Source organism: Erinaceus europaeus, chromosome 7 (assembly GCF_950295315.1).
Source record: "Erinaceus europaeus chromosome 7, mEriEur2.1, whole genome shotgun sequence".
Taxonomy (NCBI): domain Eukaryota; kingdom Metazoa; phylum Chordata; class Mammalia; order Eulipotyphla; family Erinaceidae; genus Erinaceus; species Erinaceus europaeus.
This window is the reverse complement of record NC_080168.1, coordinates 127,451,753-127,476,209: the sequence shown is the minus strand read 5'-3', so window position 1 is coordinate 127,476,209 and position 24,457 is coordinate 127,451,753. Positions and strand designations below refer to the sequence as shown.

The 24,457-nt window shown below is 50.8% G+C and overlaps 1 protein-coding gene across 7 annotated transcripts in view; it reads left to right on the top strand.

The window, feature by feature from the left end:
* TMCC3 (transmembrane and coiled-coil domain family 3) overlaps window positions 1-21,440 on the top strand; it is a 306,581-nt gene extending 285,141 nt beyond the window's left edge. For 5 of the 7 annotated variants that reach the window (XM_060195557.1, XM_060195558.1, XM_007523195.3 and 2 more), the window contains 3 exons: window positions 7,482-8,386; window positions 12,762-12,897; window positions 19,534-21,440. In XM_060195557.1, coding sequence (XP_060051540.1) covers window positions 7,482-8,386; window positions 12,762-12,897; window positions 19,534-19,836 — 1,344 coding nt within the window. In that variant the 3' untranslated portion in view covers window positions 19,837-21,440. Of the gene's footprint in view, window positions 1-2,747; window positions 2,837-7,481; window positions 8,387-12,761; window positions 12,898-18,765; window positions 19,482-19,533 lie in introns of those variants that run through there. The other 2 variants (XM_060195559.1, XM_060195556.1) reach the window with 2 other exon arrangements.
* Window positions 21,441-24,457: the final 3,017 nt, after the last annotated feature.

Here is a 24,457-nt window from a genome sequence, read left to right as displayed (position 1 = left end):
AGGTAATAAGTAATCATGAGAGAGCTGAAAGAGGCTAGCAGTCATGTTTTAAAACGTGTTCTCTGCTGAAACTGAGGTACACGCTTTCTTTTTTTTTTTTTTTTTGGAGGATGAGAAAGCAAAATCAAAATAAAAATAATGACCCTTCAAAGTCCACAGCAGCTGATAATTAATCTTAGCACGTTGCAACTTCCTTTTAGTTTTGATTTGCAGGTACGTTCCATGTGCAGTTGGGATATAGCAGCAGTTTATGGGGGCGACGCTCGTGCCAGGAAGTCCTGAAGCACTTTGATGGCCTCCTGGCAGCGCTCGGGAGAGAGAAGCCTTCTGTCCACGTTAGGGTGGAGGAGGTTGAGGCAGCGAGGCCTGAGCCATCTTTCCCAGGCCTGGCGGCCCAGCAGAGTGGTGCCGAGTCGGGATTCAAGACAGGCTGTCTCCAGAGCCCGGGGCTTGTTATTTGCGAGATGCCCAAGGCAAAGGCAGCCGGGCTGTGTGCTGTGGCGTGACGCAGCGCTTGCTCTGGCTCCTGATTTCTGTAGCTTTACCTCGACTTGCTCGAGCACGCGGGGCTGTGAAGTGCCGCAGCTGAAACTGCCCCTCGGTGGCCGTGGGTGCGTGGCCTCTGATGATCAGCGACCTTTGTGCTCCCCGCATCCCAGCCCTGACACCCCTGAGCTCTGACGGGCCAGGAGCTCTGGCTGCTGTCTTCCCCGCGCGCGCACAGAAGCTTGGTCTGTGCTCAGGGCTCGCAGGGCATCTGCTGGTGCGTGTGGCCGACTGGAAGGCGCCCCCCACCCCGTAGCTCCAGCTCCCCACCCTCCTCAGACATTCCTCCCCGCGGTTCGCCGACCGCCTTGAACGCCTGCTGCTCTCTCATCGTGCACTCAGGAGGACGCGCCAAGCATCGCTGAGGCCGCAGAGTGGGCTGCAAGTCGGGCAGACCCTCTCTCCCGTGCAGGCGAGTTGCCCTGTCACAGCAGCCCACTGGAGAAGCAGGCCATTGCTGGGGCCTCCGGACCCAGGTGCCACCTCCGCAGGTAAGGTGTAGAAGCCTCTGGTCATCCAAGGGGCGGACGGAGGCTCTGGTCCCCATAGACAAGAGGCAGGTGTTGAGGTGGTTGTTTCCTAGTAGCTTAGCGCTATCTTATCTGAGAACAGAAAGAGCTTTCTTTCTTTCTTTTTTTTTTTTTAAAGAATTTATTTATTTATTCATGAGAAAGATAGGAGGAGAGAAAGAACCAGACATCACTCTGGTACATGTGCTGCCGGGGATCGAACCCAGAACCTCATGATTGAAAATCCAATGCTTTATCCACTGTGCCACCTCCCGGACCACCAGAAAGAGCTTTCTTAGGGCTCGCGCTCTCTCACAAGCTGTGCTGAGTGGAAGAAGGCAGTAGGAGGGTGGGTGGATAGACAGACTGACAGGTTAGGTAGCTAAGCTACTATGTGCTGTTAGGAAGCTCCCATTTGCCCCTGGAGGGGGAGTTGGTGCTGTTGTGAAGGGAGGGGAGGAACATGAGGCGAGCTTCTGTTTCTTCAGTTTGAACTTGGTTGAGAATGCAATGGTTTAGCACTATGTGCTCAGTTGGTAAAAATTCATAGTGTGATGTCTAAATCTCCTCCTTTGTTTGAGTAAAATATGCGTGTTTGTACCTCCGTGTCTTGTCAAACATTGAGACATAGAAAACCTCCTTCAGTTGGATGCATCTGAAATGACACAGACTTGACTGCCAAGGTAATGGGAAGCCATCTTTACCTTGGATTGTCAGGAGTGTATTTCTTAATATGTATTTGTGTGTTGCCATCAGGCCTGTCACCTGGGCTACTTATATTATTCTTTCCTTCCTTCCCTCTTCTTTTTTCCCTTTGTCTTCCTTTTTATAGCAGGTGAAATAGGGAGGTGGAGGGAGAGACACCTGCTCCACGATGAACCTTCTCACCCTGCAGGTGGGGAGCCAGGGGTTAAACCTGGGTCCTCACTTACATTTATGCACCATCACCCAGCCCCAGTATTTATTTATTTTAATGAGAGACAGTCAGACAGACAGACATAAACTGAACATTGTGAACACTGTTCACTTCTGTGTTATGGATATCTGATATAAAACCACTGCATGGGGAGTCGGGCCGGAGCGCAGCGGGTTAAGCGCAGGTGGTGCAAAGCACAAGGACCGGTGTAAGGATCCAGTTTGAGCCCCCGGCTCCCCACCTGCAGGGGAGTCGCTTCACAGGCGGTGAAGCAGGTCTGCAGGTGTCTGTCTTTCTCTCCCCCTCTCTGTCTTCCCCTCCTCTCTCCATTTCTCTCTGTCCTATTCAACAACAATAACATCAATAACAACAGCAATAATAATTACAACAATAAAACAATAAGGGCAACAAAAGGGAATAAATAAATAAATATTTAAAAAACACTGCATCATCTCCCCAGTCAGGTTTTTTTGTTTATTTATCAAAAAAAAATTTTATATATTTATTTTTTCCTTTTATTGCCCTTGTTTTTTATTGTTGTTGTAGTTATTGTTGCCATTGATAGGACAGAGAGAAATGGAGGGGAAGACAGAGAGGGGGAGAGAAAGACAGACACCTGCAGACCTGCTTCACCGCCTGGGAAGCGACTCCCCTGCAGGTGGGGAGCCGGGGGCTCGAACCGGGATCTTCATGCGGGTCCTTGAGCTTTGTGCCACGTGCGCTTAACCCGCTGCGCTCCCACCCGACTCCCCTGTTTGTTCTAATGTACGGAGCAGGCTCCCCCGGAACAAAGCATAGCCCCCGCCTTGTGTGAGCATCAGCCTCCTGTGAATGTGGACAGTGCCGGCACCACAGGCTGATACAGGTGAGACGTCATCGCTCCACAAAGGATCTCATTCTCTCTTGGGATCAGGAACTCATGGCTGGCGGGGGCAGGGGTAGTGGCGCACCTTCGTAAGCATGTGTATCACCGTGCACAAGGAACTGGGCTCAAGTCCCATGGATGACCCTTGCAGCCATTAAAAATAATCGAGGGATAATGCTGGCGCACCTGGTTGAGCGCACATGTTACAATGTACGAGGGCCAGGGTTTGAGCCCCCAGCCCCCACCTGCAGGGGGAAAGCTTTGTGAGTGGTGGAGCAGGGCTGCAGGCATCTCTGTCTCTCTCCCTCTCTATCACCCCCTTCCCTCTCAATTTCTGGCTGTCTCCATCCTATAAATAGATAAAGATAATTTTTTTTAATGGTTCAGTGATTATAGGAGAGGAAAAGAGTGCCTCCAAAGCACCTAGGAGGGTCACAGGTAGGGAGAAGCAGCCTTTTGTCGCATGTGGCAGCGGGGAGTTAGCCCGGGGCTTCACACATGTGCAGTGGTGTTGCTGGACTGCCTCCCTGGCCCAGCTGTTGTTTTCTGTTTTTGAATTTTATTAATATCGTCACAGTGTTTTACAAAGGGGTATAATTTTAAACCCACACCTCATGTGTACAAGTCACCACACACACACACACACACCCCACCACCACCAATGTCCTGTGTTCCTCCCACACCCATAACCGCCGTAGCCGCCGCTGAGTCCAAGAGACAGTTTGGTGACTCTTTGCAAGTCCATCCTCGAGCTTTAGTCCTCGTGTGACTAAAACCTCCCGCAGCTGTCCTTCACCTGTTTCCCTCCACACAGTCAGTTCTGGTTCCGTCATGTTGTTCTGAGTGGTGCGATCTCGTCTACTTAGCGCAGTGCTCCCTTGAACATATATTCCATGGCTTCGCTGTCCAGCCGTCCGCCATCGGGCATGAAGATTGCAGCCAGTGTTTAGCTGTTGGGAGGGGTGCAGCTGTGAATGTCAGGGTGCGTGTGCCCCTTTAAGAAGTGTTTGCATGTCCTTTGAACACTGTCTAGGAGTGAGTGGTATTGCTGAGTAACAAGCTGTCTGTTTTTTTATTTATTCCCTTTTGTTGCCCTTGGTTTGTTGTTGTTGTTTGTTTTTTTATTGTTGTCATCGTTGTTGGATAGGACAGAGAGAAATGGAGAGAGGAGGGGAAGACAGAGAGGGGGGAGAGAAAGACAGACACCTGCAGACCTGCTTCACCGCCAGTGAATCGCTCCCCCCCACCCCCCCGCAGATGGGGAGCTGGGGCCTCTGGGTGTCTATTTTTATTTGCTGAATGACTCTGTTACTTTCCACAGGACTTGCACCATTTGGCATTCCACCCAGCGGTGTGTCCAGGTCCCTTTTCTCCTCGTCCCCACTCAGTGCCTGTTTTGTTGGTGGGCTGTTCTCACAGGTGTGAGGTGGGTTCTCATTGTGTTAACTGGCATTTCCCTGGTGATAAGTGACTGGGTGCATTTGTTTCATGTGTCTGTGTTCCACCTGAATGTCTTCTTTAGAGACAGTTAGAATACTTTGCCCACTTTCATAGTGGGCTGTTTGTGTTCTTGTTATTGAGCTGTGTGATCTCTTTATAAAATTTTTCAGTGTCGATCGCTTATCAGATGCGTGATGTGTGAATATTGTCTCCCGGTCATTTCGTTGACCCAAGGTTTTTATTCCTTTATTTCTTAAAGAGCATCACATCTCTGCTCCGTCATACCCAGCTGTTCATAGTAGCCCCAGTCTCTACGCCCCAGGAAAGGTAGCTTTCTAGGGGGACGGGGGATATAGGAATGAATCTGTGGGTAAGAGACATTGGGAGTGGATCTTTATGGAGGAACCAGGAAGACAGCTCACCTGGGTAGTGCTCGTGCTTTGTTGTGCGCCTGAGCTAGGTTCAAACCCTCTCTGTAGCCCCAAGCACTGGAGGAAGCCTTGTAAGGTAGAGCTTTCCCTCCCTCTCCCTCTCCCTCTCCCTCTCCCTCTCCCTCTCTCCCTCCCTCTCCTTCTCTATCTGAAAAAATTGACTCAGGGCTGAAGCCCCAGTGGTGAACAACAGCAACAAAGGGTACATGGGATTTTGCCAAGCAGAAGTGGATGGATAGTGGGTGTTACAAATATATGTACACGGAAATGCATAGAAAGTCACATGTATCCTGAAGCCTTTGATTTGAAAGGTGCCCCCTGAAGTGAACGGCATCAGGCAGGTGCACGGTGAGGTCTGACAGGTCAACTCGGGCTTCATGGTGGTCAGCTTATATTTCATTTGGGAGGCCCTAGGGAGCCAAAGAAAGGTGCTGAGAATTGGGAGTGGCAGATCAGATTGCGTCGGTGAATTCAGATACGCACCCTCGGATCCCAGTGGCCATGCGGACCCTGCCTGCCCAGCACTCTCTTCCTGTTGGAGCCATTCCTGCCTGGGTTCACTAGTGAGCGTCCTCACATGACTGTCTTGAGCTTCCTGTGGTCTTGAAGGCGACTGTTCACTTTCTCTCGCCCCTGCTCCTGTCCTTCCCTCGTGGCCAGGCAGAAATCACTACCCCTTTGCCCTTCTCCATAGCCCTGGTTTCACAGTGATCTCACACATAGTTCTGACCTTTCTTACATACGGCTGTTCTGCCTCTTATTCGTGGGCTTAAGAAAAAAAGAAGAGTGTGTTGGAAGAGAGGGAGCAGGAATGAGTATTAAGAGGCTTCCAGGGGCCAAGTGGTGTTGCACACGGTTCGGCACACGTTACCGTTTCCGAAGACCTACGTTTAAGCCCACAGTCTCCAGCTGCAGGAGGGGAAGCTTCACAGCAGAGAAGCAGTGCTCTACGTGTTGCTTCAGGTGTTTCTCGTTCTCTCTCTTCTATCTCCCCTTCCCTCTCAGTTTCTCTCATCTCCAGCCAATAAACAAATATTTAAAAAATAAAGACACTCCGTGCGTCATGAAGAAGGTGAGACCTGCTGGCCAAGGACTGTGTCCCCCCCATGACATTGGTCTCCCTTCTCTGGGGAAACCAGTGAACGGATTTCCTGTGCAGACAGGTGCTGATACCCACTGTGGACGTGATCTCAGGCAACGCGAGTCTGTGACCTCATACTTTGTCCACGCAAAAAGTAATATCACCTTGCCACCCACTGATTGCCGTTAAGACTCTGCAAGGCCTGCTGATCAGCTTGTGAACAGAACAAGCAAGGTGCTCATGTTTAACTGCCAGTGAGGCAGCCTCGGGGCAGAGCCAAGACGTGCCTGGGTGAGGACCCAGGCTTGCTCCCCTGGACCGCACATCCCACGGCAGGGCGCTGCCTCGGTCTCATAAAAGTAAGCGTAGTTTTGTTCAGGTTATTGAGCACCAGCTGTGTGCCAAGATAAACTAGATGTTTGACAGGGCTTTATCAGATCTGAGGACTAAAAAAAAAAAGTCTTTGTAAAAAATGAAACACTTCATAATATAACGATTGAAAATACATGAAGTTACAACGACAACAAAAGTAGCCGACTTCTGTCTAAGATCTGGGGAGAACTCTGGCGGTCAGCCTTGGGGGACCAGGCATGGGGCACAGAACTCTGGGGGTGGGAGTGGCGTGGGACTGTATCCCTGTCTTCTTATGATTGTATAAACCGCTGAATAGTGAACGGATGAATCAAATGGGATAGAAATGGGTCAGGAACAAGAGAGAGTTCTGGTCATGTATTTTTCCAGAACTATCAAGAAGGACGGAGGTGTTCTCTGCAAGTCCCCACATGAGGGAACAGTGAGAAGGCTGTTCCATGTGGCCTTAGTGTTATCACTGTCGGTCTTTTTAATCACTTTGCTGTGGTTGGCTTGTTAGTCTGGTTGTAGTTGGTGTTTCCACATTTGCATACTGTTGTATAACTTCATTTTAAGATTTATATTGCAGTATAAATTTAGATTCTAATTGATTTACACGATATTATTCCATTATACCGAACAATTCCAATGAAAAAATTCTTGTTAGGGGCCAGGCAGTACACATAGTGCTATGTGCAAAGATCCATGCAGGGACCAGGGTTCGAGCCCCCATGCCCCACCAGCAGGGGGGAAGCTTTAGGAACAGTAAAACAAGTCTGCAGGTGCTTGTCTTTCTCTCTCCCTCTCTGTCTCCACCTCCTCTCAATTTCTGTCTGTTCTATTGAATAAAATAGAAAAAATTCTTGTTTTGATGAATGTACTATTTGAACATTGCTGGTTTTTTTTTTTTTTTTTTCTATTTCCTTGTTTCTTTTTGTTCTTCTGTTAAGTGATTGGGTTCTGATTTGGCTGCATTTCCCACTGTGAATGGGGCAGGCCCCTGGTTACCTGGGCACTTTGGAGAAACCAGGACTAACTGGTGACCTCATTCCTTTGTGCATTTTCCAGCCTGGCACCCAACAGTGTCCATCTACCTAATCAGGCCGACAGCTGAATACCTTCAATTTACAAGACTGCGGAAAAGTCAGACTGCTAGGGACTTCTTACCCTGTGGATTCTTGCAGTCCGAACATCTGAGGCTTAACGGGTGTGTGTGTGTGTGTGTGTGTGTGTGTGTGTGTGTGTGTGTGTGTGTGTGTGTGTGTGTGTGTGTGTGTATGTGTCGCACACAGCGTATCTCTGCAACCTCACAACTCACGGCACTACTTCCTTGCCCTTCCAGGTGGAGCGTCATGACATGAATACCCTCAGCCTGCCCCTGAACATCCGCCGAGGCGGGTCAGACACCAACCTTAACTTCGACGTGCCCGATGGCATCCTGGACTTCCACAAGGCCAAGCTCAACACGGACAGCCTGAAGCAAAAAATCCTCAAGGTGACGGAGCAGATCAAGATCGAGCAGACGTCCCGAGATGGGAACGTGGCCGAATACCTGAAGCTGGTCAACAGCGCGGACAAGCAGCAGGCTGGCCGCATCAAGCAAGTCTTTGAGAAGAAGAACCAGAAGTCTGCCCACTCCATCGCCCAGCTGCAGAAGAAGCTAGAGCACTACCACAGGAAGCTCAAGGAGATCGAGCAGAATGGGGCCGCCCGGAGCTCCAAGGACCTGAAGGACATCCACCGCTCTCTGAGAGACGCCCAGGTGAAGTCGCGCACGGCCCCCCACAGCATGGAGAGCAGCAAGTCGGGCGGCATGCCGGGGGTGTCCCTCACCCCGCCCGTGTTCGTCTTCAATAAGTCCAGGGAGTTCGCCAACTTGATCCGTAACAAGTTCGGCAGCGCCGACAACATCGCTCACTTGAAGAACTCCTTAGAGGAGTTCCGGCCCGAGGCTGGCGCCCGGGCCTACGGGGGCAGCGCCACCATCGTGAACAAGCCCAAGTACGGCAGTGACGACGAGTGCTCGAGCGGGACGTCGGGCTCCGCGGACAGCAACGGGAACCAGTCCTTTGGGGCCGGCGGGCCCGGCCAGCTGCACAGCCAGGGGAAGCTCACCATGGTCCTGGAGGAGCTGCGGGAGATCAAGGAGACGCAGGCGCAGCTGGCAGAGGACATCGAGGCGCTCAAGGTGCAGCTCAAGAGAGAGTATGGCTTCATCTCTCAGACCCTGCAGGAGGAGAGATACAGGTACTCCGACTCCCTGCGGTTCTCAGAGAGGTGGCCTGGGTGTGGCTGCCAGTGGCTGTCCGCGTGTGGGGAGCCAAAGGCATCGGGGAGTCGGTCCTTCTGCCCCCTACTTCGCAGTTCTCGATTAGTCCGTTTGCCTTACGCGTTGGCAGTTTGGGAAAGGCTGTTATTGACGTCTGCGGGTCTGTTAAACTAGCACATGTGCCTGAGAAGCAGGTTGGGTAGGTGTTGTTGTAAAGCCTCACTAGAACTCGGAGACCTGTACCCTACCCCCTCCATAGTAACCGCTGAGCGAAAAATGGATTCATTGTTCAGCCAGGTGGGCGTATCCGTCCAATCTTTATAGAGTACATACTATCTATAAAGTATATGCGTACATACTGTTTGTTTGTTAAGCTATCATCCTAAATAAAGATCCTTCAAGAATCATCCTAAAAATTATAGTATCAGCTAAAATCTTGTGGATAATATTAACTCATTTTGAGAACCAGCTGAATTGTAGTCTGACTTTTTTAAAAAAATTATTTAGTTATAAAATGGAAACACTGACAAGATAAGAGGGGTACAATTCCCACCACCAGAACTCTGTATCCCATCCCCTCCCCTGATAGTTTCCCTATTCTTTATCCCCGTGGGAGTATGGACCCAGGGTCATTGTGGGATGCAGAAGGTGGAAGGTCTAGTGTAGGCTGACTTTTATGCTTGTAGCTTACTAGCTTTGTAGCTTAGTAGAGTCTTAGAGCCAGATATGAGGTGATTTTTCCCAGTACAGATATCCACCCCCAGGTTTTTGTTTTTTTTTTTCTTTTGGTCATAATGAGTATACTGACTTCTAATATCACGTATTGTAACTTTTTAATTTAATCTGTACATTCTTCTGTATCTATAAAACTATATATGGTTTCATATCTGATAGATGTAATTTTTTAGTAATGTGGCTTTTTTTATTGATAGAATAATGATCGACAAAATCGTAGGATAAGAGAGGTACAATTCCATACAATTCACACCACCGGAGTTCCACATCCCATCCCCTCCCTTGAAAGCTTTCCTACCCTTTATCATTCTTGGAGCATGGACCCAGGATCATTATGGGAAGCAGGAGGTGGAAGGTCTGGCTTCTGTAATTGCTTCCCCACTGGACATGGACGTTGTCAGGTGGATCTACTCCCCCAGTCTGTTTCTATCTTTACCTAGTGGGCCAGGGCTCTGGAGAGATGGTACATTGGTGAGATCGTCTGCCCAGGGAAGTCAGGTTGGTGTCAATGGTAGCATCTGCAACTTGGTGGCTGAAAAACATTAAGATATAAAGCAGAACAAATAGCTTAATAATCAGGAATCTAAAGGTAAGAGTATAGCAGATGAGATTTGGGGTCTCCATTTTGGAAAATGCTAGGAAGTCTATTTTAGACATATTCCAGGGGTCCCATGACCTTACTAATTTTTTAATGCTCACTCTATATTTCTTGCATAAACCTTTGGTTTCTTTGTCTCACTGGATCTATTCTTGAATCTCGACTTTTCCAATTTCTATCATTGTTTGTTCTGTCTGATTAGACTGGAGCCAGCACTCTTCAGGTGCAAGTTTTGAATCCAGATTTCCACATTACACATCTTTACATGCATTTAAGACAGTTTCTGGTTTTCGTATAGTTTGTGATCACCGCAGTGCCACCATTCATCGTATGGCTGACTTCTGGAGATCTTTGAAAAGCCGTTGATAGCTCTGGCACCGGCCACTCCAGAAGTCCCACCTGAGCATAGTCACGACGAAATCTCTGTTAGGCTCCTTGTTCTCATTTTTGAAAATGGTTCTGTGGCGACCTGACATTGATCAGAGTCATCTCAGGCTAGCGTATCCCTCTCAAGCAGCGCTCCTTGTTTCATAACAGTAAACACAGTCACACGATTTTCCGTGTAAGACGCAGCCCTCTTGTCACAGGGGCCTGCGGGAGAGGAATGGGATCTTTGAGTGACTGTTACTTTAAGCTTGGAATTTGGGGGATGCCACCAGTTAAGTCAACTATACCTTGTAATAAGTTTAATTTTTATCTGTTTGGCTCTTTGATATATTTGCTTTCTGAGAGAGAGCTCAGAACAGTACTCCAGCATATGTTTTCCTAGAATCATAGCCAGGTCTCCAAACAAGAGGCGTGCACACACTGTACCACTGAGCCACATCCCCAGCCCCAAATCTTAGGGGTGCTTTTGTTTGTTTGTTCTCGATTGTTTGTTTGCTTATTGGGGACCTGGCAGTGGCACACCTGGTTGAGCACACATTACTGTGCACAAGGACCCAGGTTCAAGCCCCTGGTCCCCACCTGCAGAGGGAAAGCTTTGTGAGTGGTGAAGCAGGGCTGCAGGTGTCGCCCTGTCTCTCTCTCCCTCTCTATCTCCCCCTTCCCTCTCAGTTTCTGGCTGTCTCTATCCAATAAAGATAATAGTAAACATCTTTTAAAAGTGGGGGCAGGGAGAGATATGGCCACTGGTAGTGGTAGATTGTTTGTGCAGGTACTCAACCCCGGAGGTAGCCCTGGCTGGGGAGAAAATCAATCAGAGAAAAGAAAGGAGGGTGAACCTGAGCGTCATTCTGGCACGAGACCAGGGCTTGAACTAAGGGCCTCGCGCTTGAGAGGCTAGTGCCACCTCCCAGGCCAAGCTTGAGTTTTATTTTTTATTTTTTAAAATATTTATTTATTTCCTTTTTGTTGCCCTTGTTGTTTTTATTGTTGTTGTAGTCATTATTGTTGATGTTGTCATTTTTGGATAGGACAGAGAGAAGTGGAGAGAGGAGGGGAAGACAGAGAGGGGGAGAGAAAGACAGACACCTGCAGACCTGCTTCACCGCCTGTGAAGCGACTCCCCTGCAGATGGGGAGCCGGGGGCTCAAACTGGGATCCTTATGCTGGTCCTTGTGCTTTGCGCCACGTGCATTTAACCTGCTGCACTACCACCTGACTCCCTTGTTTATTTTATTTACTTTATTTTTATTTTTATAATTTTTTAGTCCCTTTTGTTGCCCTTATTGTTTTATTGTTGTAGTTATTATTGTTGTTATAGATGTCGTTGTTGGATAGGACAGAGAGAAATGTAGAGAGGAGGGGAAGACAGAGGGGGAGAGAAAGACAGACACCTGAATACCTGCTTCATCACCTGTGAAGCGACTCCCCTGCAGGTGGGGAGCCGGGGGCTCAAACTGGATCCTATGCCGGTCCTTGCGCTTTGCGCCATGTGTGCTTACCTTGTTTATTTTTTAATCGGCATCTAAATCCTCAGAGCTGTAAACTGTCTTCAGAGTCAGTGTGTGCAGGAGGAAGAGTAGAAGTAGGTCATGGAGGCACTGCAGGGGTTGAGAGGGAAGACCGCCGAGGTGCCAGTGGACCCTTGCTTTGAGCAGGACGCTGAACAGTCCACAGTGACGCTGTGGTCACCACAAGGGCCAGTGTGACGTGGGTGGCAGGACCGCTTTGGTCTGCACGAGACGTCAGTGCTGAAGCTGGATGAGTTACGACTGCAGGGGGACAGTATAATGGTTACACAGAAGAACTCGTGCCTGGGCTCCAGAGGGCCCAGATTCAGTCCTCAGCACCACCCTAAGGTAGAGCTGAGCAGTGCTGTGGTTAGAGACAGTCAGCTACTGAAAATTATTAAAATAGAACAAACAGAAAAAGAGTGCAGGGGCCCTTGGAGAGCCGGCATTCAGAGCTGTTGAGACGTGTGCTCCCCAGGCCAGGCGCTGCTGCACGTATTTCAGTGTGGAAGAGTCCCGGGCCCAAACCCCTGGCCCCTCCTGCGGCAGGGGGGGGGGGGGGAGCTTCACAAGCAGTTAAGCAGATGTTTCTCTCTCTTTCTCTCTACCTCCCCTTCCCTATCAATTTCTCTGTCTCTATCCAAATAAAATAAATATTATTTAGGGCCCAGGCAGTGGCGCACCGGGTTAAGTGCACGTAGTATGAAGCACAAGGATCCCGGTTCAAGCCTTCAGAACCCCACCTGCAGGGAGGGGTCACTTCACAAGCGGTGAAGCAGGTCTGCAGGTGTCTGTCTCTCTTTCTCTCCCCCTCTATTCTTCTCCTCCCCTCTCAGTTCTCTCTGTCCTATTCAGTATAAATGAAAAAAAAAAAAAAGGCCCCCAGGAGCAGTGGATTTGTTGTGCCAGCACCGAGCCCCAGTGATAACCCTGGAGGCAAGCAAACAAAATAAATAAATAAATAAATGAATAAATGAATAAAACCTGCTTCCCAGAGCCAGGCTGAGACGTTGGGAAATGGATCGTCAGGAATGAAAACAAGCCCTGGGTGCTGGTGGCGCTGAGGGGAAAGACGCCCTTCTTCACATTGTGTCGGGCTCAGAGTGTGCTCCTCTCTCTGCTCAGGTACGAGCGGCTAGAGGACCAGCTGCACGACCTGACGGACCTGCACCAGCACGAGACGGCCAACCTGAAGCAGGCGCTGGCCAGCGTCGAGGAGAAGGTGGCCTACCAGGCCTACGAGAGGTCCCGGGACATCCAGGTACCCCCCTCCCTCACTCCCGCCCCCCCCCGGCTCTTCCCAGCCTGTCATCCCTCTAAGAGAGCAAGTGCTCAGCCCCCAGCCCTGTTAGGTGGGGTGAAGCATTCCCCCTGCACAGGCGTGTCCCCTCGCGTTAATCCCATGGGTCCCTGCCCTAGACCTTCCCGAGCAAGGACGCCGTGCTGGCCACCTGCTGCCCGCGTCAGAGCACACCTGCTCGCCACAGTTTAATGATGCCTTCATAATGGCACGCCTCCGTCTTCCAGAAGCTTGCTGGCTAGGTGGGGGTCAGGTCTAGCCCAGATGGCAGGACAGCTCAAGGCAGTATGAGCAAGGGCCAGAATCCCGAGGCAGACCCCGAAAGCCGCAGCGCCTGGTGAGCTGTGGAGTGCCGGGGCGGCCAGCACTTAGCACGGCTTGAGCCCTCGGCGCCAGCACTGCTGTTGCCAGCTGAGCCCACCTCAAGTCTGTTTGTTCCTCCAGAAATGACATCTCTCCCGTTTGTTACAGTTCCTCGCCCTTGCATGCAAACTCGATGCCTCACGTTAGCAGAGCCCGCTACATGCCCCTTTCCCCCCTGTGCAATCCCAGCGACTCTTACAGATAGTTCCTGTGAGCCTCTGCATGCCTCCCGTGTAGGGTCAGGCTCGGAGAGGTTAAGGACTCAGACTAGCGCAGGCATACGTCCCCTGAAAAGTGGATGTGAATAGACGTCCTTCCTGAAGGAGGCAGGACTTGAAGGGAAGACAGACAGAAGGAAGAGGTGGCCGGTGCCAGTGAAGCAGCCTTGTGTCAGCTGGGGTCTTCTCCCTTCTTCTCAGTCAGCAGAGGCTCTCTGCCTGCACTGCTGTTAGCATGGCACAGTTGGCACAGAACTTTGCACTAGTTTAAGGCGTCTGGAAAAATGACAGGCTTTCTGTACAAAATAGGAAGTAATTACTGCAGTGAGTCTGATCAATGATCATCAACCCACAGGGTCATTTTTTTTTCCCTTGTGATGATGGTGTTCAAGATTTACTTTTAGCTTTCTTTTTCTTTTTAAATTTTCATTATCTTTACGTTTTCATTGGCTACACATAGAAATCAAGAGGGAAGGGGGAGGCAGAGAGGAAGAGAGACACCTGCAGCCCTGCTTCACCACTCGCAAAGCTTTGCCCCCGCAGCTGGGGACCAGGGGCTCAAACCTGGGTCCTTGTGCACTGTAACATGTGCGTTCAACCAGGTATGCCACCGCCTGGCCCTCTCTCCCTTTTAGCTTTCCAACACATAATGCAGGGTGGTCAGCTCTAGTCACTCTGCTCTACTTTTTTTTTTTTTTTAATATTTATTTATTTCCTTTTTGTTGCCCTTGTTTTTATTGTTGATGTAGTTATTATTGTTGTTGATGTTGTCGTTGTTGGATAGGACAGAGAGAAATGGAGAGAGGAGGGAAAGACGGGGAAAGAAAGATAGACACCTGCAGACCTGCTTCACCACTTGTGAAGCAACTCCCCTGCAGGTGGGGAGCCAGGGGCTCAAACTGGGATTCTTACGCTGGTCCTTGTGCTTTGCACCCGCTGTGCTACTGCCCGACTCCCACTGTGCTCTACTTTTTCATCCCCAGGGCTTATTGTCTTGGGACTGGAAGTTTGTGCCTTTTGATGACTTTCACCCATTTTTCCTGTCCTTCATCCTCTGTAAAGTTGTTCACTGTTGCTGAGAGGTCAGTGTTTTCAAATCCCACATATAAGTGAGGCCATAACAGTGTCTTCTCCAGCCAGCACATGTCACTCAGCATAATTCCCTCATCATGCTCAAGAGGCAGAGAGGCAGCATAATGATTATGTAAAAGAATTTCATGTGTGAGACTCTGAAATTTTGTCTCTAGTCCCGGACACCACCATAAGGCAAGAGCTAGGCAGTCTCTGGTCATTCTGTATGTCACTCTCATTAAAATAAGATATGTGTGTGTGTGTGTGTGTGTGTGTGTGTGTGTGTCCTGCTTATAAAGATAGTTGGAAAAGCCTACCCAAGTGGCAGGTATTCCTTTTTATGACTGCATACTATTTCTATACATGAGGATATACATACTTGCACTGCATAGCATTCTGGACAGTGATGGCTGCATATATGGTGATGGGCCCCATATACTATACTTGGTGTGGGGCAGGATAAGACATCCAGCTTTCTGACATTCCTAAAAGGAGGCAATTGCCTAGCCCTCTTCTCAGACTGTGGTCTAGTCACCAAGTGACATGTGCCTGTCCTCCTGCTTTGGGTAGCCAGTCCCCTGTTAGCTAGCGTTCAGGCTGTGTCCTCGTCTTTGCTGGGTCGTAAACATGGCTGAGAAGCACGGAGGTGCAGGTGACTCAGCGTGATGACTCCGTTTCCTCCAGGCTGACCCAGCAGTGGAAGTTCTGGGTCGTGTGGTGATGGTGACAGTTCCCTTGATGAACTTTTCCTGGAACCTCCACACTGTTCTCCATGGCGACTGCACAATTCACATCCCCGTCAGTTGCAGAAAGAAAGGGAAAGGAAAAAAGAAAGACACTCTGAATTCAGAGTGTAATGTTCAACTTCCAAAATATTTACAGTATTTCTCTGTAGGCAGTTATAGGAGGGGCTGTTGGCAGTCTGAGTCCTGTTTTCCAAGGGAGAAAATGGATGTGAGCTGGAACTTGACTGCCCACGTCTCATTCGCGACTCATGAGCTGGGGCTGCCCTCGGCCGCCTGCTTGAACAGCTCTGTGAGCCAGAACATCAGGGCTGACTGGACGTGTCTGCCGCCAGTGACTGTGGGCTGTGGGCTGTGTGTGCGTGCGTGTTGGGTAGGGGGTGGGGTGTTCTGCCCAGCCCTGAGTGAGGAGGCTTCTCTTCTCCAACCAGCTGTTCTGAACCTGTTGAATTGTTGCTAGGTTACCAATACAGTCAGTTTTATCAGAGCTTTCTGTTGGTTTTTGGTTGAGGTAATAGTGGTTTACAAGACTTCCTCTTTGGGGGGGCAGAAGGGGACTACAGTTTCACACCTCTCTGAAATGTATCACCACAACATACCCACCACCAAGCACCAACATCCCCCCCTGCTACAGTCGAAGGTTCTAGTATAATAGGATTTGCTTGGGACGCCACTGGGTTGTGTCCGAGTGTGGCATTCTCTTGCTGAGAGTTAATACCGAGTTGATATTGTTTGCCCCTTTTCTTCTTAACAAGCATACATTAGGGACAAAGGGGTGTACTTGGGGGAAGAGCCTCACAAAACAAACTTAAAAATCAGAAGAGATGGGGCCAGGCGGTGGTGTGCCCAGTAGAGTGAGACACCATCACTCAGGAGAACCTGGTTCACGCACCCGGTCCCCACCTGCAAGGAGGAAGCTTCCTGAGCAGCCGAGCAGTGCTGTCGGTGCCTGTCTTTCCCTCTCTGTTCCATGCTGCCTCTGCTAGGAGAAAAAAAAGATAACATCAGTTCTACGGTAATTTATTGATAGTTTTAATTCCTCTGCGCTATCAAAAACTAGTTAATTTGCTTAAAAGAATGATTTTGTCTCTTGGTCTCTCCACTTTTCTGTTACACCTGAAGTGGAGGGAACCAGAGACACGAGTGCCTGGCCTCTGGGCCACATGCCTTCCTGTGATTATAAAACATTCACACTTCTTGGCACTGGGAAGACACGACAGTTCTGCCCTTTGTGTCGGGAGCCTGTGTGAGTGAACCCCGCTCCTTGACCCAGGGAATATAGTCACCAGACAGAAAGCCAGTCAGCGTGGGAGCTGCTACGCTTGTTTAAAGCCCAAGAGGACGGCTGTGATTTAGTTGAGCAAACACATGTTGGTAAATGAGCCAGGCGGTGGGCTAGTGAGCTGCTAGGGGCCTCTGTTCAGCCCTCGTCTCCCGAGAGCCTCACGTCGCACTGGCAGTGTTCATCTGGTGCGCATTCAGCCCACGCGGGGTACTCGCAGTGTGCCCGGCACCTCTGTCCTCGGAATCAGCTTCATCTCTTGGTTAAGGAGGAGGGCCAGAGGGACCCAGCAGAGCTCCTTCTTGGGACAGTCTCAGCGAGGCCTGCGTCACCTGTGAGGGGGAGCCAGATCCACGTGTGCAGAGGCGGCAGGCACATTCCTGCTCAGAATATGAAGCGGTCAGCTGGGGGCAGGAGGGGCAGGCAGGGACTAGCTCACCCAGTAGAGCACATGCTCAGTGCTCGGTGCTCAGTGCTCAGTGCTCAGTGGTCGGTGCTCAGTGCCCAGTGCCCCAGATTTGAGCAACATAGCACTGGAGGAAGATGCATGGGTGGCACAGTGGGAATAAGCTTCCTCTCCTCTCCTTTCCTCTCCCCTCCCCTCCCCTCCCTTCTCCCCTCCCCTCCTTTCCCCTCCCCCTCCCCTCCACTCCCCTCTCCCCTCCCCTCCCCCTCCTCTCTCTCCTCTCCTCCTCTCTCTCCTCTCTCTCCTCTCCTCTCTCTCCTCTCCTCTCACCTCCTCTCACCTCCTTTTCTTTCCTCTCCTCTCCTCTCACCTCCTCTTCTTTCCTCTCCTCTCTCCTCCCCTTCCCCCTCCCCCCTCCCCTCCCCTCTCCTCTCCTCTCACCTCCTCTTCTCTCCTCTCTTCTCCTCTCCTCTCCTCTCTCTCCTCTCCTATCCTCTCACCTCCTCTTCTTTCCTCTCCTCTCCTCTCACCTCCTCTGTTCTCCTCTCACCTCCTCTTCTCTCTCTCCTCTCCTCTCCTCTCTCTCCTCTCCTCTCGCCTCCTCTCACTTCTTCTCCTTTCCTCTCCTCTCACCTCCTTTCACCTCCTCTTCTCTCACCTCCTCTCTTCTCCTCTCATCTCCTCCCCTCTCCTCTCTCTTAAACCGAATAACAACAACAATAAAATCAGCTCTGGGAGTGGTGGAATGATGCATGAGCAGGGTCCTGGCACTAGAAAGACAAAGGCCAGTCTGTCCGGAACACAGCGAGGGCAAGTGGTGGACTGGATCTAGGGAGGCAGGCGACAGTGAGCGGACAGGCCGGGACTGGGAGGGAGGCCATGTTCCCGACGGAAAGACTCGGTGATGTTTGCCACAGGTTTGCATTATTCCGAGATCTCTGGCTGTCGTGGCAGATGGATCCCTGGGCTTGAGGAGCATAGAAGTATGTGGACAAACCAAGCTTACTGTTGGTAAGAGATGCTGCAGACTGAGACTGACTGGTGGCTGGAAGGGGAGATGAGTGAGCCAGCTGCAGTAGCTCTGGGCAGCTGGGGCGGTAGCTCAACTGGTCCAGCACCAGACTTCCTCACACCCAAGGTTCTCAGTTCAATCCCAAGCACTACAGGTATCTCAGCGGTACTCCGACTGCTCGCTCTCTCTCTCTCTCTTCCTCTCTCTTCGTCTCTGCATCACCTTCTCTTAAATTTAATAAGCAAGATAAATCTTTATAAACAAAAAGGAAATAACTACTAGATGTTCTGTCAACAGGGCTGGGTGCAAGGGAGAGGTCTTGAATGGCTTAACAGATGCTTCTATGAGCAGCTGGTGGGTCGTGGTCCTTATTGTGAGGAAAGGAAGGCTACATGGGAAAGAGGACTGGTGGCAGCTGGAAGGGTCAGTGCAACGCCTGAGTCCCATTCGGACTTGGTGAGTTCAGAGCTTTTAGGGAGCTCTGGTGGAGGTGTCAGGAAGGCAGAGATGCCAGTCAGCGTTAACAAAGATAGCCGGGAGTCCTCTGGGCCTCAGCAATCAGACCTAAGAAATGTCAAGACCAGAGCCAGGTGGTGGCACAGCTGGTTGACAGCACACGTTTCCATGCACACAGCCCAGTGCCCACCTGCAGGGGGCATGCTTCACAAACAGTGAAGCAGTGCTGCAGGTGTCTCTCTTCCCCCTCCCCACTCAGCGTCTCTCTATCCTATCAGATAAAAGAAGGGGAGGGATGGTCACTAGGAGTAGGGAGTTCATCATGCAGGCAACAAGCCCCATCAATAACCCTGCTGGCAGTAAAAGAAATCAACAGAAGAAAGGTCAGGACACATGGAGTGTCTGAGGAATGCATTCAGAGAGGGCTTGGAAGCAGTCAGCGTGCATTCTCCCTCCACCCTCCCAGAGCCAAATTTGGCCGTGGGGGGGGGGAGATTGGCAGTTGAGATACAGAGATACGGCCGACCCTACCCGTGGCTGAAGGTAGTCAGCTGCTCCAGCACAGAGCCCCGCTCCTCTGTGTCGTCCCTGCTCTTACCAGCAGAGGCCAGTATTCTGTGCAGTTCACATCAAACAGAAACGGGAGTCAAAACCCTGAGCCGCCACCCCATCTTGGTATCTTGTGGCTGTGCACGTATGCTCATTTTGTCCGCAAACACCAGGGGGAGACCCACCCTGGGCGCGTTGTCTTGCCGCTTCTCTCGTCGTCATCATCATCACCATCACCATCATCTGAGGCCAGTCACAGTCATTATCACCCCATCTAAGCATTCAGCTTTCTGAAGCTGCTCCGAGCGCTGAGTGCTGTGAGCTTGGAGGGGTTGGGACAGAGCCTGCATGCACCACAGAGCACACGCTCACAGGCATCTGGCCGCCTCAGCAGCTCTCTCTCTCTCTCTCTTCCTCCCTCCCTCCCTCCCTCTCCCTCCCTCTCCCTCTCTCTCTCTCTCTCTCTCTCCCTCCCTCTCTCCCTCCCTCTCCCGCAGGAAGCCCTGGAATCTTGCCAGACTCGCATCTCCAAGCTGGAGCTCCACCAGCAGGAGCAGCAGGTTCTGCAGACAGACACGGTGAACGCCAAGGTCCTCCTGGGCAAGTGCATCAACGTGGTCCTGGCCTTCATGACCGTCGTCCTGGTGTGTGTGTCGACCATCGCCAGGTTCGTCTCGCCCATGATGAAGAGCCGCTCCCACATCCTGGGCACCTTCTTTGCTGTGACTCTCCTTGCCATATTCTGCAAAAACTGGGACCATATTGTGTGCGCCGTGGAACGGATAATCATACCAAGATGAAGCCGCGGGGGCCTGGCCTCAAGTCCTTTCAAGCTTTCATTATTTTTTTCCCAGAGAACTCTGTGCGTACAACCAAATCTTGAAAATGAACATGTGTGCCAATGGAAGGTGGCAAGGAGCACTGGGGCTGTGCTCGTAGATACCCGCAGCTCTGTGAACCCCGTAGCAGCTGCCGGCTCAGTCCCCGTCCTTGGTTAATGTGAATCCTTTCCAAGCCCCCCACACTGCTCACTGCCTTAATCAGACCAGACTTCCTGCCCACCTGTTTAGCCCAACATGGTAAACCGTGGTCGCTGAGCACTTGGTCTAACTTGTGACCCAAAAGAGGGGACTGCTTCTTTTGAAACCTCCCTCTCCCTCAAGTCTGTAGAAGTTGACTTCACTGTTCCCAGGTGTGGCCTTTCTTTCCCCCCCTGTAAACAGCAGAAAAGGTGGCTCTCCTCGGGCGAAGGAGGAAGCACCTGCCAGTGGCCTGTGGGAGCCCAGTTAAAGCCCAGGCAGTCACCCCACTTGTCCACAGATGCTCCCGGGGCCCCCTGTGTACCCAGTGTCCATGTGGTCGGTCCTGTGTGACTTTCTGTAACATGGAAACCATATATCACACCTGTCTACCCACTAAGAGTCTGACTAGGTGTTGTGTCGCACTGTCTGCTGTAAGGCGGGCTTTTCCCTCTTAATGTCCAGGGAGCCACACCTCTGACTTGTGAAAGTGGCCGCAGGCTATCTGGCCTTCAGAGCCTGCAGAGATGCCTCCAACCCCCATGTCCGGCCGTGACTCTCCCCTGACTCTGGGGCCCATAAACACTGCTCTGGTCGTGGCTTTCAGCAGCCTCGGCTCTGACAGCCCCCCCCCCCCCCCAGGACGTGGTTCATTTTCTCTGTAGGCCCACAGGGCTCAGAGCACACTGCAGACACGTGCTGGGCGAGGCTCGCGCTGCTGGCTCAGGGTCAGCAGGGTCAAGGGCTGTAGCGCTCAGGTGCACTGAGGTGGGGGCCCAGGGACAGGAGGGAGGTAGGATGCCGAGAGACCAGCCAGAATGGGAGCCCAGAGGCGCTCACTGCAAACAGCTCCAGGGCTCACCCAGTAGCCACCCCCCCCCAGGTGAAAGCACCCAGAAGCCAACCTCTGTCACCATTTGGGGTGGGGCCAGGGGGTTGCCCTTGGCTCTCTTCAAGCCCAGGCAATAACTTTCAGTTAACTGCTTCTCTGTACAGACAGGAACAGGAAGAAACACCCAGGAGGTTTGAATGGCGGTTGGGTGGCAACCCCCCACCGCATGCACCCCCCGCCCCCCGTCTGAAGGCAGGAAGACACAGAGGAGTGCTCATTCTCTCTCTCCCAGGGGCATCCAGGCCGCCTGCACTGAAGTTGAGTGAGGTGTTTCTCAAGCATTGACGGCGCGCAGTGGTCCGAGAGCGTGGAGCAGCCAGGGCGCGGGTGCAGCTCAGCGGGTGTGAGGGGCTCAGCGCTACACGGCCCAAGCTCCCTGCTTTTGTCTTTCTCAAGTTGACCGTTCAATCCACTAGTCAACCCACTGTCACCACTGTTGAGTTTCAGGCGAAAGCTTTTCTTTTTTTAAACAATAAACATCATTTCTTTAAAACCTTTGTCTGTGATGTACTTTGGGCTCAGAGCAGAGGGGTCTGTGAGCCCACCCCATCTTGTGGCCGTTTGTTTCCCTTTCACTGTCTGCCTCCCCCTTGGTCGCCCAAGTCAGCCTGAAGGCGCTGTGACCCATCCAGTCCAGAGGAGGGCGTTCAGGAGTACTGGGGGGGAGGGCAGGAGCAGCCTGGCCAGTTGTACTTCCTGTGTATGAAGGGCCAGATAGGCTGAGCTCTGGGTACCGTTCAGACCTTTGAATCAGACGGGGCCCCAGGCAGGTGCGCTGATCGCTGTACGTCTCCCTCATGCACCCTGGGGACTCCCAGGGCTCTTGGTGGGTTTAGGTGCTGGTGTCGCTTGAGAGTTAGATGGTGAGCATGCCAGCCTGGTGGTGAGGGCTCTGGCACATCCTAGACGACCGGTTCCTCCTGTCCTTGTGCCACCAACACCCCCGTCACATCTGCTTGGACACTTCCCAGACCCGCAGCCAGGCTGCCTCGCCACCACCCTTCTCCCAGAGGAAGCAGAGAAGAAAATGGAAAAAGAACAGTCCACACCCTCTAGTCTGGACCTGTTAGCAGAAGCTGGCTCTCAGCGGCCCTACCTGTTGATGAACTCTTCTCAAAAATTCTTCGGGCTGGGCTCACTCGCCATCAGGCAGCCTGGCTGTGTGCACCTGGCTATGTGCACCTGTTTTGTTTGACTCTTACTGAAAGCTCACCAGGTTGTTAGGTAAGGTGATCACCTCCAAGGAGCTTTTTCCTCAGCAGCTTATTTGCTTCCTAAGGAATAAACCCTCTGCTTGCTTTCATCACTTCATAAGAATATTAAATAACATTTTACAGTGAGACATTTCAAAGTGATGCTCTAACCAAAACACATTCTGGGACTAGGTGCTTGAATTACATTGAAGTCATCTAATCTTTTCCCTTGTTCTGCTGGCATTAGACATGTTGTTCGTACCTGGAGGTGAGAGGCCATCACTGAACAGATAAGCAGCTGCAGTCTGGTGACCTGTTTTGCCATTCCTGCTCTCTCTCACAGAGACATTGCTCCACTACATGTGTTCACTGCCCTGCAGTTCCTCTAGTATAACAGGTTTGATTGTGGGTTCAGTAATAGTGAGGGGACTCCCTTGGGCAACTCATTACTTTTGCCCTTTTCGGGCGAGTTCTGAAGGCTAGATGGTTTCATATCCAGTGGGTGCACGTTAGTTGTAAAACATTTACATATATTCATCAAGATAAACTCGTGTGATAAAACAGCCTGTTTTGCATATTTCTCTAGTTGTGAGGAGCGGAGCTGGGGCAGGAAGAATTTAAATGCAAGGTTTTACCTGGCTAGAGAAATTCCAGGAAGAAGCTAGGTTTCTTTTTACAGCAAAGATAAGAAGTAAAAGCCAAAAAGTCAGTGAAGTTATTAACAGGAGTTTGGTAACCCGTAATTTGAAATCAGAATGAACCTCTAACCTTCTAAAGTCCGTACCATTCTCTGTTCTTAGCAGGAGCACAGGGGAGATGACATGCCTGGACTGTCTTAGGAATGATTGGTGTGTCACAGCTTTAACTTATCTAAAGCATGTCTGCTGTGTCTGTCCTTAGGAAAATGCTCCAACAGAACATGCTTTGTGTTTGAGATGCGTTTAGGCAGCTGTCAATAGTGCTGAAAGTAGACGCTGGGCAAGTCAGCTCTGCGCTCTACTGCGGAATCTCAGTCCTGCGGTCCACTGCAGGTCTCTGTCCCCTTGAACTTGTGAATTCTCTGTAGCACTTCATTCCCATCCATAGCAGGTGCCATTATTTTTTTTAAAAAAATACTTGATGTTAGCTTTCACATTAAATAAACAGCTAAATTTCTTAACTTTTCACCTTTGTCAGAGCCCATTTGAATAGTAGATTTGTGTGAATGTGTATGTTTAATTTATCTCCCCCCCCCCGGATTCGGGGGCCTGTGCAAGCATGATTTCACTGTTCCCAGCAACTTGTTCATTCAGAGAGACAAGTACCACCAGAGCTGCCTCTGATACACGGCACCTCCCGGTGTTGGGTTCAAACCCAGCTTGTGTGATAGCAAAAATCACATCTCTACCTGGTAAGCTACCTGTCTGACCCGAGAATCGATATTTTTTGCTTTGGTATTATTTCCACCGGGGTTATCACTTGGTCTCAGTGCCTGCACAATGAATCCACCACTCCTGGTGGCCATATTTTTCTATATTGTATAGGATAGAGAGAAATTAGAAAGGGGAGAGAGAGATATCTGCAGTACTTGTCTCATCACCCGTGAAGCATGCCCTCTCCTTCCCACCCCCCGCAGGTAAGGAATGGGAAGCTCAAACCCAGGTCCCTGTACATGGTAACGTGCACTTAACCAGGTGTGCCACTGCCCAGCTCCCTAAAATCAGGTTTTTAAGTTTCATTTATTTATTTATTTACTGGCTGAGACAGAGAGAAACTGAGAGGTGGGATAGAAAAGGAGAGAAAGAGAGACCTGCAGCCCTGTTTTACCGCTCGTGAAGCTTTCCCACTGCAGGTGGGGACGGGAACTTGAACTTGGGCCATAGAGCGTTGCCACGTGTGTATTCTACCAGGTGTGCTACCAGGTGTCTCTAAGATCAGTTTTTAACTAGACTTTGTCTTTATTTTTAATTAGTGATTTAACAGTGACTAACAAGATTGTAAGATAACAGGGATATAATTCTATATAGTTCCCACCACCAGTCCCATCCCCTCCACTGGAAACTTCCCTATTCTTGATCCCTCTGGGAGTATGGACCCAAATTCTTTATGGGGAGCAGAAGGTGGGAGTTCTGGCTTCTGTCATTGCTTCTCCCCTGGACATGGGTGTTGGCAGGTGGATCCACACCCCCAGCCTGTCTCTGTCTGTCCCTAGTGGGGCAGGGCTCTGGGGAGGGGAGGTTCCAGGACACACTGGTGAGGTCGTCTATTCAGGGAAGAAGTCAGGATGGAGTCATAGCAGCATCCGCAGCTTGGTGGCTGAAAGACAGTGAGCTATAAA